Raw genomic sequence first — 21445 nt, forward strand, 5'->3', positions numbered from 1 at the left:
ACGTGTGGCGGCACACACCTTTAGTCACAGCACTTGGCAGGCAGATCTCTATGAGTTCAAGGCTAGCTCCCTGGTCCTCAAAGAGAGTCCAGGACAGCCAGGGCTATTACATAAAGAAACCCTGTCTCTAAAAACAAACAAAAAAACTGACCAAAGCTATGCTAATCTCTGTTCTTAACTGTACAAGCCAAATACCTTTACTTCCAAGCTCTCTCATTACCAGAACTGACACAAGGTGAGTCTAAAATCCAAATAACCATCACTGAAGTATTTAAATCTCTGTATTATACCAGAAATCAATATATTAGAATGGTTCTCTTTGGTTATTTTGAGTTCTGAAGAACATACTTTCCCCACTCTAAAATGTGGACTGGGTATTCTAAGTTTCACAGTAAAGAACTGAAACGTTAAGTAAGGCAAACCAGTAACACTGGAATTTGTTCACTGCTCGCTCACAGGACCTTCAGGTGTTCGTTCAGGGAGTGACTGGGGAGTAACTTGGGTGGCAGAGTGACTGCCTAGAAGCAGCCTATTCATTAAGGCTTACGCTGCTGGAGAAGTGTGAGCCCTCGCAGGGCCGGCTCTTCCTACCCTCATTACTTTTCAAGTTTTAGTTTTACACATGACACTACTCACAATTTTGTACTCTGTAACTTATTGTCAAGTACATAAATGAAAGATCTCTAAAAGGTGAGACAAAAATCCATTCTATGGGACAAGAACTATTTTTAAACATCAACTTGATGGAAATCTTGAAAAGGTCACCTCTGCCCAAAACAAGTATGAACTTCACAACTCACACCATTCAGCTTTGTGATTGCCAGTCCTTAGCTTAAAGCACACAAACACAGCTCCCATACTGGAGACATTATCTGTTCTGCATTCATTACAGTTAAGTCATTGTTAAAAACAAATACTTGGCTGTTTAAAGATCACTAGATCTGTAATTATTGTACTAAGGGATTTCAGTCATCACAATGAGGTCTGTAAAAAGACTGGGCAAAAGATACTTGAATACGGGGAAAAGCCCCAAATGAACTGATTAGCAAGTGCACTTTTCGTACTTTAATCAGTCTGAGGATGACATAAAATAATCAGATGCTTAAAACTTCGGGGTGGACCTAAGGTCTTCAGTAGGGCGACTCCAGGCCCACGTTATACTTCCTCCACGAGCTGACTTCTGTTGGTAGTTGACCCCACCATTCCCCACCCATGTTGAAACTGTAGAGTCTTCTGAGTTGAACTACTAATCTAGTCCAATTCTGTATTTCAAAAACGAAATTCAAGATTGAGGAAGAAAAGCTGCTCCTGACAGTGGTGCACTGACCCCACCAGGCAGGCTCCTCCTCTCAGTGCCAAACACCATGTATTGTACCCAGTAAGGGAAATCTTGCCTTCAGTTTTCAGGAGCCCTCTGACATTTTTCTTAAGTGTTCAAGTGAGATCCTTGCTAATTTAAAGGGTTTTTAGTACTGGAGTTCAAAATCCTTTAGTACCTTTGTCTTGCCTTATTGATAAACTTCATGCTTCAAATCTAGTATTTACAAGAGGGGGAGTCAAAGAATGAGTTACCGTGCTTGCCACTGTCTGTCTGTCTTCTCTGCGAAGACAGCCCTAACTAAACTTACACTACCCTTATCTCCTAAGTTCCTACTGTAATAACAGTTTAATCCTGAAAAAGATAAAATTCACCTTTTGGCTGTTATCCATGTATATAAATGACTCCCTAACTAGATAAAACAGTCAAACCAAATTTTAGCTTTCCAAATATTTCCAACTTTTGATTAAAGAGTAAATAGAGCACTAATACAGTAGATTTGAATACAAGATAGAACATGGTATAAAAACAAAGTGTTGTTTAATAATCTATCATGGATAATCTATCAGAAAAAAATATTCTCTTTAAAATGGCATAATTAAGATTTCTATAGGGTAGTGCAAGTCCCATAATCTTGACCCCAACTATGTCTTCCATCTTCAAAGAAACAAAGATCTTTAGTTTATAAATCCAAATAATATTAAGATGGCCTTAGAGTAATGATAATAAGGTGACCTTTAGAGTAAATGGACCCCAATTGACATAGGACGACACAGCACACAAGGTAAAGAACAGACTCGGGCTCTAATTCTAATTGGGCCCTTACTAGTAACAATGTATTGAACAAGCTGTATGAATTCCAGTTTTCTTCCACACTTACAGATGAGTAGAAGGCAAACAGACTGTGTAGGGACTGCATGAAGACTGAAGGAGGCAATGCACACAGAGTACACACCACATAAGCTAGCTGCTCCCTTCCCCTGGCACTGTTCTAGTCAAGTCCACACAGCACCCCTTTCACGTTTCCTACAAATTTCCATTCCCTCTATATGTCACTCAAGTCTATCTTGTCCCTTTCCTCCTTTCTTAAAAACAACGTTTGAGCTATTTCTACTACATACAGGGAATCACTATACCTTACTAACCACACAGACCTTATCTGACTGTCCCTTGAAAGAAAAATAACTTGCAGAACTAAGGCAAACTCCTTATGCAGATTAAATTCTTAAGAAAGGCAACATCCCCACTTATTTCTCTCATGTATAATCCATAACCCTTCCACCCATGGCCAACCCTGATAATCATACTCCTTGTCAACCTTAAATGAACGTCCTCTATAGCTGAACATCTTGACTATATAACGCCCTGTTCTCTTAGCTCACATATATACTTGGTCATCTTACTTTGGTTTCTCATCAATGGATTTGCCATTGCTAAGCATATAAAAAAGAACTGTATACACCCTCTCACTTCTGAACATCCTGCCTCAGGTTCTCAAGATAGGTTTTGCTGTATAAAGAGAACCTAACCCACAAGGACAAGAAGGTGCAGCAGAGTCTTCTAAGGGGAAATTCTTGACTTCACGTTTCTGACTGACTTGGGCGTTAGCTGGGCCTACACCAGCAGAGGAGACAGTGCCAGTGTAGCGTAGCCGGGTACTCTCTCACTCTTTACCCTGTGGCTCCCGAAGCATCAGACTGCTGACCTTGACTAGTTTTATTTTTAAGCCTCTGAGAGTCTATTCCTCAGACAGCCAGTTTTTATTCAAGTTGAGAGATACAACTGAGGAATTAACATGCTTGCTAAATAAATCCAAACTGCTGGTTGAGCCTTAGCACTATGAAAACACCAAAGTGGTGTTATTCAGTCACCAATCCAAAGAGAGAACTTTGACTCAAGGTATAAATGAAATTGTAATTATATAAATATATTTATAAATATTTATACAATTATATACTTATACATAAGCACTTACACAGACTTAGAAAAAAAGTAAGAACATTAATTCAAAAGGACTCACTGAAAAATAACAGAATTTTCCATGATTTCCTTTGGAGATACATAACCCATTCTTTAGGGAGGTCCCTCAAAATCCAACCATTAATAACCACATTCTATAATTGCATACTAGCAACACACCACATCTTTTAGCTTATCTTTTTAATCCCTAGTTGCCAAGAGAGAGGTGTGCAGGTACACAGGAATCTAAAGATTCCTGAGTAATCACAATTTGGATTGTGTACAGGTTCAAGAATCCTCCGGATCTTCAACTGATGAGACAGGTCATTCTACAGACATGGTTCTGATTTTCCCACCAAATCACTCTGCCCGCCCTGCTAGAGAACTCTACTTAAAGCTCAAGGAAAGAACCGAGCATGGAGTGAAGCTGAGGAATAGTACTACGTAGGCTCAGGTGGCCTCTTCTAAGTAACACTGAAAAGCTTTCACCAAATACAATTTGAATGTGACTTCTGTTGGCAGAAAAAAAAAACTCACATCTGACGATTACCAGTAATCTCTCTCTTACTAACTGCTGTCGTATGGACCAAGTTTGAAGGTCTTCCTCTCAGAGACTGAGTTTTGATATTTTCTAAAATAAAACAGCATGAGGAATTAAAGCCAATTAGTTATTAAACATTTTAGATATTATTCCAATTGGGGGTAAAAACAAATCACTATTTCTAACCAAAAGAACATCGTTAGCAACTCTCAGCTGCAGGCTTTTGTCCCCACCTCCCACCCCACTGAACGCTGGGACACACCCAAGTATGCCTTAAGCACATAGGACGATCAATAACCACAGTGGTTACAATTACAAAGCCATCGTACTACATGATTATTGAACACCTGCCTTCCTACAGAATACGTCAGACAATGGAGCAAAGGAACTAATTTGCTGTGCAGGCAAAACCAGCAAGCACCTTCCTAGTCCAGACACAAGATGCTTACTAAAGTTTCATCCTAGGAGTGAAAAGAGGAAGATAAGTGATAGAGTATTAATAAAGGAAAGTGTTGCAGGCTAGGACATTGAAAACCACCCTGTGCTACACACAATACACTGAGCACTGATTCTGCCAAAACACACATCATGGAAACAGCTTGTAACTAGAAGATGGGAAACCTTCAGAGAAATTTTAAGTATGATGACCAACAGTATAAAGGATGCTTTTCCCACATGAACAAAAGCCTGGGTATTTCATCATGACATCTTCCTACATGATGAACAAACTTCATGTTAAAAGAATTTCCTTTTCCTACCAAAAATGGGGGCCGTTTTAATTCTGATTCTAGCCATTCTTTGTCAACAGAGTCTAGAAGTAATAACACTAGGTCCCCAAAAGGTGTCATGCAAGAGACCACTGATTAGAGCCACATTTGGTGCTGCCAGCACTAGGAGAGATGCTATCCTTATTCTTACACTTCCATTTGGTCACCACATTTGGTAAGAAAGAACAAAGTGAGAAAGGAAGAAAGAAGACAGAGATAAGGGAAGGAGAATGATTTACAAGTGACAGAAAGAGATAGAGAAAAGGCAGGTGACTTGCTTGCCCAGCTTTGGCTCTATAGTCCTATGAGCCAAAATGCATACTTAAGTGACATGGTATCTCACAGGAAGAGAGAAAAGGGGGTAAGCTGAGAGAGGTCAGGCCATGGTGTTAATTTCTTTCCTGTACAAAGACAGTCTCTTGAGGACAGAGGCCAGCCTCTTGTAAGGTAATGTCATAGTCCAGATGAGAGAGCTTCCTCCGAGGGAAGTTGGTGAGAAGTTCAAAACGTTCATTTGGATATCCTTTAGACTGGACATGCTTCACCAGAGCCTACAAAAAACCAGAGTAAGACAAAACCATTAGCTGGAAATAAATACCATGATGACTAATTTACAAGAGTACTCTAATTCAAATAATCAAAGCCAACAGAAGGTCAACATAACCCTTTGGATAGTAAGATAAACCTATATCCAGTAATTTAGGATTACTATGTGATCAATACTGAAAAAGTCATTGTTAACCCCTCCATACATAAATCCAGGCAATATTTATAAAATATAGCACCCAGTTTTTTTCCCTCATCAGAGAGTATGTCCTTTCATTCTGTCAACTATGACCACACAACTGTCTGTTACAATTTCTTCAGAACTTCCCTCTCCACAAATACTTTCTTGTCAGATAATCAGTCATCTGATGTCTACCTGCCATCTACCTACCTACCTATTCTCTAGTTTTCTACTCAGTTTTCCAACTAAACTTCTCAAAAGAATGGTCTACTCAGTAGTAACCCTTGTCCCTAGAAAATATACACCACGATCACTGGACTTGTCTAATAATAGTACAGACCTCTATATAAACAACTAGAAATAAAATGCCATATTGTAATAAAATGTCAGCATTACTTCTCTTAAGCTTCGGGAACATCACTATAATAAAAGTTACTAAACAGCTTGCAAAAATACATACACTCACACTGACTTATTAATTTTATGTATGTTAGTATATTGTTCACTTCAGACACACCAGAAGAGGGCATTGGATCCCATTATAGATGGCTGTGAGCCACCATGTGGTTGCTGGGATTTGAACTGAGGACCTCTGGAAGAGCAGTTGGTGCTCTTAACCGCTGAGCCATCTCTAGCCTTGAAAGTGTATTTTTTCCTAAATATATAAGTTTTAAAAGCTTCTTGACCAGAAACCTGGAAGTAACTATAACATTCATTTGATAAACTAAGATGGCTACTGACTCTCAGGTATACAGCCTAGTTATAATGGGAGTGGTTCACATCCTAGGTGATGGAATGTGATGGTAGGATTTTTCATTGTACTATTCAGAACAGTATGTAACTTAAAACTTATGAATGGATTCTGGAATATTCCACTTAACATTTCTATACCAAAGTCTGGTAGCAAAACAAGAAGACTGAGAAGGGCACTGTGGTGGTTTGAACATGCTCGGCCCAGGAGTGGACTATTTGGAGGTGTGTCCCTGTTGGAGGAAGTATGTCACTGTGGACATGGGCTTTAAGCCTTATCCTCATTGCCTGGAAGCCAGTCTTCTAGTGGCCTTCAGATGAAGATGTAGAACTCTCAGCTCCTCCTGCACCATGCCTGCCTGGATGCTGCCATGCTCCTGCCTTGATGATAATGGACTGAACCTCTGAACCTGTAAGCCAGCCCCAAGTTGTCCTTATAAGCGTTGCCTTGGTCATGGTGTCTGTTCACAGCAGTAAACCCTGACTAAGACAGGCACTTAGTAGATTTGCTCTTTCTCTTGCCTTTGTCCCATTTCAAACAGTGGTCTTTGGTGTTGGGCACTAGCCAGAAACTACTACTTGTCAGTCTTCAACAATTAGCCTAAGTATCTTCAGCTGTATGGTTTCAATTTAAATGGCCTCTCCCCCTACGGCTCACATTATGAGCTTTTAGGGGCTAGGCCCGGCTGGCAGAAGTAGGTCACCACAGGCAAGACTCTAAAGGGCCTATCCACCCTTCTAGCTCTGTTCCTGGCTCAAAGCCACACAAACGAGTCTCTAGTACCCAGTCAAGACAGAGGACTTCTGCCACCCTCTCACACAGCCACACCTATCCTGCTCTGGAGGGCTGAAATCTTTTTGAAACCATGAACCAAAAGAAACCTTTCTTCCCTTAAGTTGTTTCTAGCAGGTATTTTGTTGTAGAAATGAGGAGAGGGACTAATCCCAGGCACAATAACAAGCCAGGTACTTGACCAAAGAGGGGCTAGGAATGAGGACCATCCAAAGGTTAAGCTATGTTAGTCATAGAAACCCTGTCTTGAAAACAACACACGCACGCACGCACACACGCGGAAAAAAAGTTTGAAAACAAATAAACCAAAAAATGACAGTGGACCTTCAGAAGTAAGTATGTTTCCACACAAACACAAAACTGAAAAGCCTTGGCTGGCCTGTAGCTTGCCTAAAATAATGAGAAGGAAAGAAAATAATTAAAAAAGACAGGCATGACAACTCATGATTGTAACTGCAGCACTTAGCAGGCTAAGCAGAAAGATTGCTTTAGGTTCAGGCTGCCCAGACTAGGAAGTGAGACCTCACCTCAAAACCTCCACACTCTTAATCACAGAATTAAGCAGGCTGAGGTAGGCAGCAAATCGCTGTGAATTACAGGCTAGCTAGGGCTACATAGTAACATCCTGCTTCAAAACCAAAACAAACAAACAAACAAGCAAAAAACAATGAACAGGGGTTGGGGATTTAGCTCAGTGGTAGAGCGCTTGCCAAGCGCAAGGCCCTGGGTTCCGTCCCCAGCTCCGAAAAAAAGAAAAAGAAAAAAAGAAAAAATGAACAAACCAAAACAACAAAACCCAAAAAACTAAGACCCTTGTCAGATGAGTTTCCAGTTAGGTATCAGATAGACTCTCGAGTCAAGAATCTGACTTACTTAAGTTTCCTCCTTTCTCTGAGGTAAGGTATAGTATTGTAGGGGTTTACCTAGCATGCATTAGCTTATGGGTTTGACCCCTACCAGCATAAACAATTAGTTTCGTTGCTTTAAACAAATGTTTCAGTGGGGTAAACTCACCAGTAATTTAGCTTGCTCTGGAAGAGTAATCTGTTCCCTTTTTCCATCTGGGTACCGCAGCATCAGCTGTGCTTTTGGTCCTAAGGAAGAGTTATATACATACATAGGTGTTTAATATGGGAGATTAGCTAAAGCAAGTCATTCAGTACATTCGAGTTTAGTAGGTAAAGCAGGTCTATACCATAACCCACCATTTACATCTATCCCCTCCACTATTCCATCTGACTTTTCAGGTGACATCTCCAAGACCTCAGAATCCATGGCTGGCAATCCTTGATGGTTTGTGGCTGTGCCAGGCTCAGTTCTGGCTGGGGGCTCTGTCAGTGGCCTTCTGTTCTCCTCTTTTCTATGCCCCAAATCTTTATGAGGAGACTTTCTGGACTTAGCAAGATTCTCTACCTCCTCTTCTTCATCAGAGCCACAAACCGATATGAATTCCTCACTGCCAGAAAAAAGTTCCGATTCAGACTCTTCATCTGAGCGGCTATCCTGTTTTGCCTGTGCTGAGTCGAAATGTGTCTCTTGCAAGGAGGCTCTGATGGCAGCTTCCAGTTGGCTGTCTTCACTGGCATCTATGAGGCTCTCCTGTGAGGTGCAGTCAAAACAAAGGTTGAAAGAATAGTTAGACCAAAAAACAAACAAACAAACCCACCCAAACGGGGTCTAACAAACCAGTCAACTTGCCATTATGATTTTCTGCCAAAGTGGAATCTGTCTCTTATACCATGTGAAGGCAAGAACTCAGTATCAGAAAGACAAATTGGAACGAATATTTTAAAAGCAAAAATAAAAGACTATCATTAAGCTGGATACGGTGTAACATCATGCCAGCATTCATGAAGCAGAGGTGTGAGATTGCTTGAAGTCCTAGGCTAGCCTGTGAGACACAGTGAGACCATGTCTAAAACAAAAACAACACAAAGATCTCATAGAACTTAGCACACTGGTATTTTAAGCCCAGAATTTTTGGCATCAAATGAACAAAGCCAAGAAAAGAGTTCATTATTTTTTGCTTTAAAAAAAAAGTTAAGGGTTGGGGATTTAGCTCAGTGGTAGAGCGCTTGCCTAGCAAGCGCAAAGCCCTGGGTTCGGTCCCCAGCTCCGAAAAAAAGAAAAAAGAAAAAAGAAAAAGTGTAATAGCCTCGTCTAAAAAGCAAATAAATAAGTAAATAGAAATAAAGGTTGAAAAAATAGTTCAATAAAAGTTAAATAAAGGGGAGAAGCCATGGCAGGTGATGTTAAGATTCTGCTCTGTGTATTTACAGGTTGTTATCAATGTTCTTAAGGGATGGATGGTACCGGGCTTTGTATTTTTAAGTGGGCAATTATATCTTATCAAATGGGTCAAAGATTATTGTGTTGTTTGTTCTTTTTTTTTTTTTTTTTTTCCTTTTTTCTTTTTTTCTGAACTGGGGACTGAACCCAGGGCCTTGTGCTTGCTAGGCAAGTGCTCTACCACTGAGCTAGATCCCCAACCCCGTTGTGTGTTCTTTTATGTGAGGGTTTGAGTGTAGGAAAGTGTGTGGCTGGAATGTGTTTCAGCCAAGATATCTAGCAGATATCTTGGGGCACCGCGGTGCGGACCTAGCGGGGTAAAAGACAGCTTTACTTTTTTATTTTTATATTTTTACAACAGATGGCAAGCCAAGGTGATGGGCAAGAATCCACTAGTAATCCTGAGAGTTGAGAGAAAGTTTTTATTTTCTAAGTAAGAGGAGGCTGGCGAGCTGGAGAGATGGCTCAGCGGTTAAGAGCACCGACTGCTCTTCCAGAGGTCCTGAGTTCAATTCCCAGCAACCACATGGTGGCTCACAACCATCTGTAAAGAGATCTGATGCCCTCTTCTGGTGTGTCTGAAGACAGCTACAGTGTACTTATATATAAGAAATGAATAAATCTCTAAAAAAAAAAAAAAAAAAAAAAAAAGAGGAGGCAGGTGCCATATTAAGTCATGTGGTATCTTAAATGCAGGAATTCAAACAAAGAAATGGGGAAGCCACCTGGGCTGGCAGGCTGTAGGTCCCCTGCTGTGTGAGAAGTATTGACAGATCAGAGAGTTAGAGATTAAAAGCTGCTTTTTAAAGAAAGTTGTTTAGAAAGTCTTTCAGGATACTCATATTCTTTTTAACGTGGGCTCCACAGGAATTTTGGGTTGAAATCCTAGTTAGACAAGCTATTTCTTAATTACAGGTATTATTAAAAAGTGATTGAGTTTGTTTTTAGAAAGAAGAGAGTAAAGAGATTACCTGAATCAGGTGGGGATTTTCATCCACGGTTCAGAACTTAGGGAAAAATTGGTCACTAACTCCAAGTAGAGAGTTGTGATGAATGTCTGTAACACCAGGGAGAGTGAATGCAGGCATATATTGTAGAAGTTATTAAGGTTAAAGAAAAATCTGTGGCTCCGGGTAGAGAGTTTGACAGATGGATATATTTTGGGCTAAAGTCCTGAGTTTTAAGTTGTTTGTTGGTTTTAGAATTGATAGAAGGTGTTTAAGTTTGTTTTAAGGAGAGTACAGAGATTACCCGAATCACGTGGTGGAATCATCTGGGGATTTTCATCTATGGTTCAGAACTTAGATAGGGAAAAATTGGTCACTAACTCCAAGTAGAGAGTTGTGATAAACGTCTGTAACACCAGGGACAGTGAATGCAGGCATATATTATAGAAGTTATTAAGGTTAAATAAAAATCTGTGGCTCCGGGTAGAGAGTTTGACAGATTTGAGATATTTTGGGCTAAAGTTCTGGTTTGATATGTTGCTTATTGATATTGGAATTGATGGAAAGTATTTGGTTTGTCTTATGAATTACCCTGCTAAAGGCCATATGGCTCGTTGATGCCGGCTAGCGAGGGTTTGTGGTTACTCTTGATATTTATAACAACAGGAAGCTCGAAGTCTCTTAACATGGGCTCCACAGAAATTCTGGGTTCATTTCCTGATATTATAGAGTACAAAAGCCTATCAGGCTCATTGTTTAGCTTACTTCCTTTTTTAAAAATTGTTTAATCTTCATAATGGGTGTGACTTTGAGTTTTATGGTTATATTATTACTCTGGGAGAGAGTGCAAGATACAAGCTTTTCTGGTTTCAGAGAAAGGAACAGTATTTTGGGATAAAGATTTTGTCTTTGTGTTTTTAAAGTGTGATTAGGCTCTGGAAACATCACAGAGTCATACTGATCAGATTTGATAGAGGTAGACCGCCTGAAAATTAGATTCAGGAGAATCAAACAAAAAGATATCTCGATTCTAAACTTTTGTCTTGAGAGTTGGATTTTACAGAGTATGCCTACTTGGATTCCTGGTCTCAAGGACTTTCTTTCTTTCTTTCTTTCTTTTTTCTTTGTCTTATTTTTGGAGCTGGGGACCGAACCCAGGGCTAACCCAGGACCGAACCACTGAGCTAAATCCCCAACCCCCTCAAGGACTTACAGCTGGGACCAGTCAGGACACATCAGCTACAGCATTTGTTTCATTCTTCCTACACCCTACCCTTAAGGATATCTCAACACCCATGTACAGCTTGAAGAAGTTATGGAGGAGTCATCGCCCCAATTCCCTGGACTTTGGGGGGCTGAAAGTGGTTATTCTAAAGTTGTTTTTATGAGGTACTTAAAATTGGTTGTAATTTAACAGGGAGGATTTAGGTAGATTGAGTTATACAGTCATAATCTTATTTGTTAACTAAGCTAAAACCATATCTTTGTTTTGATATAGAATTTATTTGTTAAAAGAGATTAAAAGTACAAGGTTTAGAGCCAGTCCTTCTATTGATGTCATTACAAACTTCTGAGTTGATTACACATGTGAGTTAAGGGCCAAATAGCAAACATATTGCTGACTTTGTGAGAGAACTTTCAAGATATTATTAAGATATAAAGACAACAGTTCAGATTGTCTTATATAGGTAGTTTTCAAAAACGTCAGAAACCCACAAAATTTGAGATTTAAAATTATTTATCTTTTGTTGAGCTCCTAACAGTTCCCCTTTGGTGGATTTAATGAAGAATTTGAACATCTCTACCTCCAGGTGAGGCAATACTTTGTGGCTAGGCAGCCGCTGGACAAAACTGCCTGTTTCATCTGCAGATTAATACTGTCCAGAAAAGGACACATTATGCAGAATAGTTGACTGATAAACTCTGCCAAGACAGGGTGATCAGCCCTTCAAAATCTGCATTTCAAGAGTCTGTCAGTTGATTTTGGGCCAGAAGGCTGAAGACTTGCGCTCACATGTTGCTAACAGGGGACTGTGCTAGTGGAGATTTGTCTTTAAAACCTCTCAGTTCTGGAAGCTGTGTTAGGCTTCCTATGTGTATAGAGATTTGGTCATTCCCAGATTTCTGACGGAGTTGAAGACTGATTATAGTCTCATAGCTTATCAGGCTGTATAACTCTGAATATACATATTTTATTGGATAGTTATCAGATAGTATACAAGCTAGCCAAGATATAATATAGATTTTAAGCCTTTCTTAAGCTGGAATGAAGAACTAAATGTTCTATCTAACTCATATAGTGATGGACTGGGTGTTGAGTATATCATATGCTTTATAAATTGTAGAATGGTAATAATTGTACTCAATTTATATATAAGTGAAATGGCTTTTTACCTGGACAAAAGGGGGGGAAATGTTGTGGTTTGCCCTGAAGTTATCTGTATTTTGATGCTAATTCCACTGCCCCAAGGACAGCAGCCTAGTCATGTACTCAGAACTCAGGTGACTTCACCAGAACCACCTCCCCATTGAATTTGTAAAGTACAGGTGAGGGGCAGGTACAGGATAGAAGGAGGCCTATCATTGAAGAAGGAAGGATGGGCGGAAGAGAAGTTTGAAGGAAGAGGAGGAGACTAGGACAGAGCGGGAGAGAAAGGAGACTGGAGAGAGGGGAGAAGCCATGGCAGGTGATGTTAACAGGTTGTTATCAATGTTCTTAGGGATGGATGGTACCGGGCTTTGTATGTTTAAGTGGGCAATTATATCTTACCAATTGGGTCAAAATAAAAAAAAAAAAAGTTAAATAAAGCCAAACTACAATTCTTTAAAATGATTAAATATCAGAAAAACAGGTCTCCCTTGCTTTTCACTAAATGCAATGATTCTTAACATTCAAAACAAGAAGATAGTGGGTGGGGAAGGAAAAAAAAACACACACAAGAAAATAACATTACCAAAATATGGCATGATGATGCATGCTATATCCCAGGATTTAACACTTTGGGAGAGGCTGAGGGAGGAAGCTTTTAAGTTTGAATCCTAGCATGCACTATACAGTAAGATCTTGTCTCAAAAAAGAAAAGAAATACATTTGGATGATGTATAGGAGTGAACGAACTAAATTCCCAAAAGCTTAATAATTATAATAAAAACTTCATAATGATGAGAAGTGCAAATTCTTTAAATTTGGTGGGTTTAAGGTGGTTCAGTCAGTGTGTACACATGTAAATCAAAGGACACCAATCAGGAGTCCACTCTTTCCTCTCTACTGGTTGTAGAGAGATTAGACTCAGGTCATCCTGTTTGGTAGGAAGTGTTTTTACCCACAGAGCCATCTTCTTCTTCTTCTTTTTTTTTTTTTAAAAGATCAATTTATTTATTTTATGTATATGAGTACGCTGTCTTCAGACACGCCAGAAGAGGATTGCATTACAGATGGTTGTGAGCCACGATGTGGTTGCTGGGAATTGAACTTAGGACCTCTGGAAGAACAACTGGTGCTCTTAACTTCTGAACCATCTCTCCAGCCCCCACCATTGAGCGATCTTAACAGCCAGAGAAATGCAAATTTCTGTATTTTCTTGGTCAAGTTTTGAATATCACAGATTTCGTTTTTAAAAATCACAAACTAGGGACCATCTGAATGGAACTTCTTTATTTAGCATTGGTATTCAGGAAACTGTCACACGATCCTAACAGACACCATTCTCAGAGAAGCAAGAATAGTTCACTGAACACACCATCATACTGGACATCCAGTTCCACAAGAAGGAAAATCCTAACTGTGGCACTAGTCTGCTCTTGGGGCAGGCTTTTTATAGGAACAACCAGGTTCAAAAGTGTAAAGGACAAGGAGGTGAGCTCTTGGCTTACTAGGCAAAATATCACCAGCTAAGCTTTAAGCTGATTGGTCCTGAATAAGGTAAGCAGGGTGGTGGCTGGGTGGTGAACAGGGGAATTTCAGATCATTGAGATAACAAAGCATGAGTATTATAACCATAACTTTTGGCTTATTTGTAACATTCTTCAGAGTCAGTCACGAAAACCATAGTGAGCTCATATGTAGGTACAGGAAGGGCTGCCCAGTGGTCAGCTCTGATTCAAGATATTTTAGGCATAGCAGTTCATGTTGACCTTTGATTTGATGGGTCCTACATAAAGCTCTGTAGAATTTAAGATTAGCAAATGTCATACAGAACATTCAGAACATACAGAATAAAACAGGGTGTGTGGTCAGCACGTCTTAAGCCAAGTCACTTCTCTGTGTCAATGACTGGCAGACATGTTACAGCAATGATATGAAAGAGCTGGCAGGCATGGAACAAGATGGCTACACTTCTTCTGGGAGGAGAAGGGTCAGACTATAACATCTGTGTATTATACAATGTGCACGCCTGGTACCAGAGTCTAGAAGAAGGCATTGAATCCCCTGGGAAGTGGGCTGTAGGTGGTTGTGAGCTGTCTGATGTGGGTGCAGGGAACCAAATTAGGGTTTTCTAGAAGAGAAGCAAGTGTTCATATGGACTGAGCCATCTCTCCAGCCCTGTATTATTGTCTTCTTTTCTTACAGAGTCTTATATAGCCCAGATTGACCCAAAACTCACTATGTAGTTCCAGATGGTCTTGAACTCTCTCTGTCTTCTTCCTACTGCCCCATAATTAATTTTTAAAAAAGTATCTTGGTGTGGTGGCACACACTGTTAATTCCAGCACGTGAAAGGAAGAGATAGGTGGATATCTGCGAGTTTAAGGCCAGCCTAATCTACAAAGTGAGTTATAGGACAGCTAAAGCTATGTAACAGAGACCTGTCTTTAAAAAACAAATAATAATAATAAACGTAAGTCTAATTTATCACATACATCAAGTAGGTAGATTTATTTATGGGACATGCGATGGCTTACATGACTAGATTTGCCGTAACACTGTATAACAGACAGCACCAGGTTAACGTTGTGGATTTGGTCTAATGCTACTTATGTGCTGACTCCTCCACATGGGAACAGTCCTACACCTGGTTTAGATATAAAAATGTCTCTAGCCAAAACTTCAGCTAAAATTAGACAATAAATCTTGTTGCTTATGGAATCCTTAAGATTCATCATGCTGGGGCTGGTGAGATGGCTCAGTGGTTAAGAGCATTGACTGCTTTTCCAGAGGCCCTAAGTTCAATTCCCAGCAACCACATGATGGCTCACAACCATCTGTAACGGGATCTGATGCCTTCTTCTGGTGTGTCTGAAGACAGCAACATTGTACTCACATACATGGAATAAAGAAATAAGATTCACCATGTTGCCTGGCATCAGTGGGAGGAGAGGCCCTTGGTCCTGTGACAGTTTGGTGCTCCAGAGTAGGGGAATGCCAGGGCGTTGGGGTAGGAGTGCACACTCGTGGAGGCAGGCGGATGGGGAGTTTTCAGAAGGGAAACTGGGAAGGGGGACAATATTTTAAATGTAAATAAACAAAATAACCAATAAAAAATTAAAAAGAAAAAGATTCATCATGCTATCCTTCACATGGCACTTATGAAGATTCATTACAATTGGCTATTGATCAAATCAACTCATACAAAGACAGTTCTCTTTCATCTGCTCAAACAAAGAGCAAACAAACTCATCCTTAAGTGATCTGTGCACTTGCACAATCCATATAATCATCTGTACAGAACTGAACTTAGGCTGTAAGAGTCATATACTGCGGCATGTGCAGCTCTGACAAGTTCATCATGGGAACGATGAAATGACCTGCTGCTCCAGCTCCCTGCCTCCCGAAGCTGTTTCCAGAGACTTGCTCCTAGAAGAGCTTTAGGAATAGCGGGTGATTCCCAAAGACCTTGGTTAACCCAGCAATTCAGACAGATCCAATCAAAACTTCAGTCAAGTCCTGAGCCTTCTAAGCATGAGACTGGATAACAGATGCTAAAGCTAGCTTTCTTACGTCTAACCAATTGTCCTACCCCAATCCCCCTTCAAAAGATTTTATTTGGGGCTGGGGATTTAGCTCAGTGGTAGAGCGCTTATCTAGGAAGCGCAAGGCCCTGGGTTCGGTCCCCAGCTCCGCAAAAAAGAACCAAAAAAAAAAAAAAAAAAAAAGATTTTATTTATGTTTATGTGTATATATGAACTGTGTATATATGTATGTGTGTGTGTGTGTGTGTGTGTATGTATGCGTGTATGTATATACATACATCTCCATCGCCCATGTCAGCAGGACAGTCAGTAGCTTAGCTCTGCCAAGACAGCATACGCTGGTCCTTCACAGTTCCTGCTTCACTTACGGTCTGTCAATTCGGGGCCAGAAGGCTGAAGACAGAAGCTACAAGGCATATGAGGAATGGGGGACTGTCCAGGCAGTCAGCTGTCTCTGGAAACTGTTTCAGTTTTGGAAGGATGTTTTCGTGCTTCCTCTATATTCAGGGAATATTTCTCTGACACGGTTGAAGACTAATGATAGTCTCATAATCAAACTTAAGTTGTTTAGCATTAAGAAAGATGATATAGATTTGAAAGGATGGTTTTCAGATGGTAATGCAAGTTAAAGTCAAAACATAATTCAGATAAAGAATTGTAAACTCATTAAGTTAGGATAGATGTTAGAGTAATATTCCTAAGTTGACAAAATTCATAGACTGGACATTATTAGCATATATCATACCTTATAGTTTACATAACTGTTGTTACTATGTTCAATATATGAGAAAAGGCCTTTTTAATGGACAAAAAGGGGGAAATGTTGTGAATTTGGCATAACGCTATTTATGTTAATTTGGTCCCCAAAATCGCAAAGGAATCCACACAATTGCACATAAGACACTGAGGAACCCTGTCCCCAGTTGATTTTGATTGGTAAATAGAGTTGCCAGTGACCAGTGGCAGGGAGACAGAGCCAGGACTTTAGGATCCCTGGGCTAAAGACTGAGGAAGCAGCAGGAGGGGAGAGAGTCGCCATGCCAGGAAAGGAGTAAGACCAGGCCTAAGAAGTGCAGAAGAGAGAGCATTGCTAGCATGTTAAAGAGTCTGGGATCATGGTCCAGGAGGGTTGCAGGTCTGACTCTGGGGCAGCCAAGATCGAATGTAGGCTTTAGTAAAGATGAGTTAGAAATATTGGAAGGGAGAGTGTGTTAGCCACATGGAAGTTACGAAGTGGCCCAACCATTGAGCTGTTTAAGGCATATTAAAATGTAAGCGTTAGTTGTCTACAGAAACAAGTTACTATCCAATACTCACTCTCTTCTCTGTTTTTGTTTTTGTTTTTTTTTTTTTTTAATGTGTGAGTATAGTGTTGCTGTCTCAGACACACCAGAAGAGGGCATCAGATTCCATTACAGATGGTTGTAAGTCACCATGCAGTTACTGGGAATTGAACTCAGGACCTCTGAAAGAGCAGGCAGTGCTCTTAACCACTGAGCAATCTTTCCAGTTTCTTTCTAGTCCATCTAGGGCTAGAGAGTTGGTTCAGATTAATAGAACCTGCTACTTTTTTAAAATTTTACTTTTATCATTTTAATAATCTGTATGTGTTTCTGTCTGTGGATATGCACACATAAGTGCAAGTGTCCACAGATACCAGAGATGTCAAGATTCCCCTGGAGCTGGTTATAAGCTACCTGTGGGTGCTTAGAGCTGAACTCAGTTCCTAGGACTCATGTAGCAGCTCATGACTATCCATAACTCCAGTAGCAGAGGATCTAACACTTTCTTATGGTCTTTGAAGGCAGTGTACACATGTAGTACACATACAAACAAAACACTCACACACACACACACACATACACACACACACACACACACACTCAAACAAAACACACACACACTCATAAACACACATACTCATACAAACACACACACACACACATGTGCAAAAACCCACCTAAAAAATTACTTACTAATTTAAAAAGTTCGTGTACTACTTGCCCTATAGTTTTTATTTACTTATTTTGTCTATGACTTCTTTTTAGACAGGTTTCACTCCATAGCCTGAACTAGCGCAGAATTCATTATATAGCTTTGTCTTTAAACTGGCAGTAATTCTCTTGACTCAGATACCTGAGTGCTGAGATCATAGGCATGTGATACCCTGCAAACTAAGAAGAAAAGGAATACAGGAATGGTGGTAGGAGACAGAGGCAGCCGTATCAGGAATTCAAGGATATCATTGGCTATAAAGTGAGTCTGAGCCCACTTTGGCTCCCTGTCTTCCAAAAAGGAGAAAATCTCATTGGCCTGACAAAGTACATCTAAAAGAAACATATGGACTAAAGAGATATTCAGTAGTTAAAGCATTTACTTCAACAGCTTGAGGACCATTGCCCAGATCCCCAGATCTCCAGATCCCCAGAACCCTTATAAATGCTCAGTGGATGAAGTACCCATGACTCCAGCATTCAGTAAGCAAAACGGGGGTTCCCTATAACACAATGTCTAACCAGACCAGCCATATTGATGAGCCTTGAGCTCAACTGAGACCCTGCCTCAGTGAAAAAGAAGGAGGGCAAGGAAGGCAAATGTCAACCTTGAGCTTACACACACACACACACACACACACACACACACACACACACATATCAGGGGAGGGAGGGGCATACATACATATAAACATACCACACAGATGCGAGTTAAAAAGGAAATATATAACTAGACAGAGAGGGTTGGGGATTTAGCTCAGTGGTAGAGCGCTTGCCTAGCAACACAAGGCCCTGGGTTTGGTCCTCAGCTCCGGAAAAAGAAAAAAAAAGAAAGAAAAAAAAAAAAAAAAAACTAGACAGAGAAACTTCTAGTGGTGAGACAAGTCTCCAGGACCTGGGGTAGGAAACAGCCTCCAGCAGTCAGATTAGTGCTGCTGTCAGCTATAGTTACAGAAGCTTTCTTTTGCAGTGGACAATGGTTTATTGCAAAGACTCTTAAGTGTTAAAATGCAGAAAATACATGCTGAATGTTCAGCCGTAAATGGGACTACAGCATCCATAACATTCTCTCCAGGGTTCAGGGAACACTGTGGAAGAGAGGGCACAGAGAATGTAAGATGTGAGGGGTGGGGTGGAGGGATGTGGAACAGTGTCTTCTGGGTATGACAAAATTTGGAGCTCTTACCAGTGGCTATGTCACCTGCCTAAGTCCTACACAACATTGGACCCATCAACCTCCTGCCATAGAAGGGACTCACAAGGGCCCAAACCCTCCCTGAATACAAGCAATTAATGGTTGCTGGGAACAGGAAAGACATTTTCTTTAGTGGTGTAACCACTGGAAAGGTGCCAATGCTCCTATAAATAATTTCTCACCTACTCTTCTATAAGTAAGCTTAAGTCACAAAAATAAGTATACGTGTGTATGTATATATACATACACACACAATTATGTGGACACACACACACAGACACATATTATGACTTCATTAAGATGAAATTCTTCTTGAGAAAACTATCAAAAAATAAGATAGCTAAGATATAGTACATCCAGAAAACATAACTGTTCATTACTTACATTTTTTTAAAAAAGATTTATTTGTTTTATATATAAGTACACTGTAGCTGTCTTCAGACACACAGAAGGAGGCATCAGATCACATTACACATGGTTGTGAGCCACCCTGTGGTTGCTGGGATTTGAACTCAGGACCTCTGGAAGAGCAGTCAGTGCTCTTAACCACTGAGCCATCTCTCCTGCCCTACTTACACTACTATTATTACTACTATTTTTTTTTTTCAAGATAGGCTTTCTCTGTCCTGGAACTCACTTTGTAGACCAGGCTAGCCTCAAACTCACAGAGATTCACCTGTGCTTGTCTCTGCCTCCAAAGTGCTGGGATTACAGATGTGTGCTACCAGAGGCCAGCTCCACTTCTTATTATAAATATCATTTTAACATCAAACATTTTACAAAAAAATGCCAACATACAGGTATACTCCGTTGTCTATCACTTATACTTACTGATCGGGCACATTTTTTGGGAGGGCTGCTAGAAAGTCCATCCAGTTGCCCATGTTCACCTAGAAACCCTGTTACTTGGTCCAAGAAAGAAGATACATCCAATTGGTGCCACTCTACTAGCTTCTGACCTAAAGATTAAAAAATAAATAAATAAAAATCGAGACATATAAACATAAAATCAATAATTTTTCTAGCCAGTCATTAAATAATCGACATATACATAATTAAAGTTTGCTACAAACTCCTATCCCCATCTCTCACTTACTGAAGTTACCCAGTATCTTCATAACCTATTGACAACATCAATTAAAACTCAGATAAGCAGCGCTTACCTAGGAAGCGCAAGGCCCTGGGTTCGGTCCCCAGCTCCGGAAAAAAAAAAAAAAAAGAACCAAAAAAAAAACCAAACAAACAAAAAAAAAAAACAAAAAAAAAAAACAAAAAACTCAGATAAGCTTCTCATCCATCATGAAAGGAAAAGTATGTGTTTGCATTATAGCCAATTAGGAAGAAAAATCTCAAACAAAGCAGAATCTAAATACAATGTAACTAGTAATAAGGACAACTCACCTCTAGTTCTCTAGAGGAATACAACAAGTGCCTAAAATAATCTCATTAATTTAATAACAGAAACCCTAAGGAGAACCTATAAAAAGATGACTGTATCAGTTTTTCTTTGAAAGAATAAACTGTACAAATACAAAATGGTGTATTTCTCTCAAGAAATAGAATCCCTAAATATATCCACCCAAAGTTGTTTACACGAGCAAGAAAACTTCCCTTAACCATCACATTGCTGAAACCAGATCCAGTCAAAACCTAATGAGCTGTGAAAAAGCAAGCCTATAATTTGATATAACTTACCTGTCCGTGGGTCTAAGATGGAAACATAGGGGAAATCCCCTAGCTTATAAAACTGTATGTATCTCTGACCTTCCTCGCTGTCATGATAAACCTGTTAAGCCAATAAAATTTAAAAAAGCCACTTTAGAAAAAGTTAATTGCGATCTTGTTATCTATTAAAGGCAATGAATTTTCCAAATAAGCCTTGGCAAACATGGTAGGTTCTTCCCCCCGTATTAAAGCAGAAACAATGATACATAGATTTAACATCCTATTCTTAGCCCCTTCTGAAAGCATCATAAATATACCAACACATCCCGCCTCCTTTCTCAGTTCAGAAGAAGTACTAGTACTAACTTCCTTTCCAAGTGTTTGTCCATCTGTCACTTTTTTGTTTTTTTCTTCTGAGACAGGGTCTCCCTATATAACCCTGGCAGTCCTGAATTCACCATGTAACCAAGATATCCTTGAACTCACAGAGATCTGCCTGCCTTTGCCTCCCAAGTGTACCACAATGTTTAGCACTGTATTTGTATTCTAGTAAGTCACATAAATTATTATAAGTTTAAAAACCCAACATG

At 39.9% G+C, this 21445-nt stretch overlaps 1 protein-coding gene across 1 annotated transcript; it reads right to left on the reverse strand.

The window, feature by feature from the left end:
- Nucleotides 1–3212: 3212 nt before the first annotated feature.
- LOC134481087 (UBX domain protein 7) lies at nucleotides 3213–20976 on the reverse strand. The gene is made up of 6 exons (XM_063270938.1): nucleotides 20886–20976; nucleotides 20022–20149; nucleotides 15381–15519; nucleotides 8061–8454; nucleotides 7870–7949; nucleotides 3213–5136 (listed from the first exon to the last, which is right to left on the reverse strand). Exons 2-6 carry the CDS (start codon nucleotides 20072–20074, stop codon nucleotides 4975–4977), a joined length of 828 nt encoding a protein of 275 aa, XP_063127008.1. The 5' UTR covers nucleotides 20075–20149; nucleotides 20886–20976; the 3' UTR covers nucleotides 3213–4974.
- Between the last annotated feature and the right edge of the window lie 469 nt (nucleotides 20977–21445).

This window comes from Rattus norvegicus, chromosome 11, assembly GCF_036323735.1.
Source record: "Rattus norvegicus strain BN/NHsdMcwi chromosome 11, GRCr8, whole genome shotgun sequence".
Classification (NCBI taxonomy): Eukaryota; Metazoa; Chordata; class Mammalia; order Rodentia; family Muridae; genus Rattus; species Rattus norvegicus.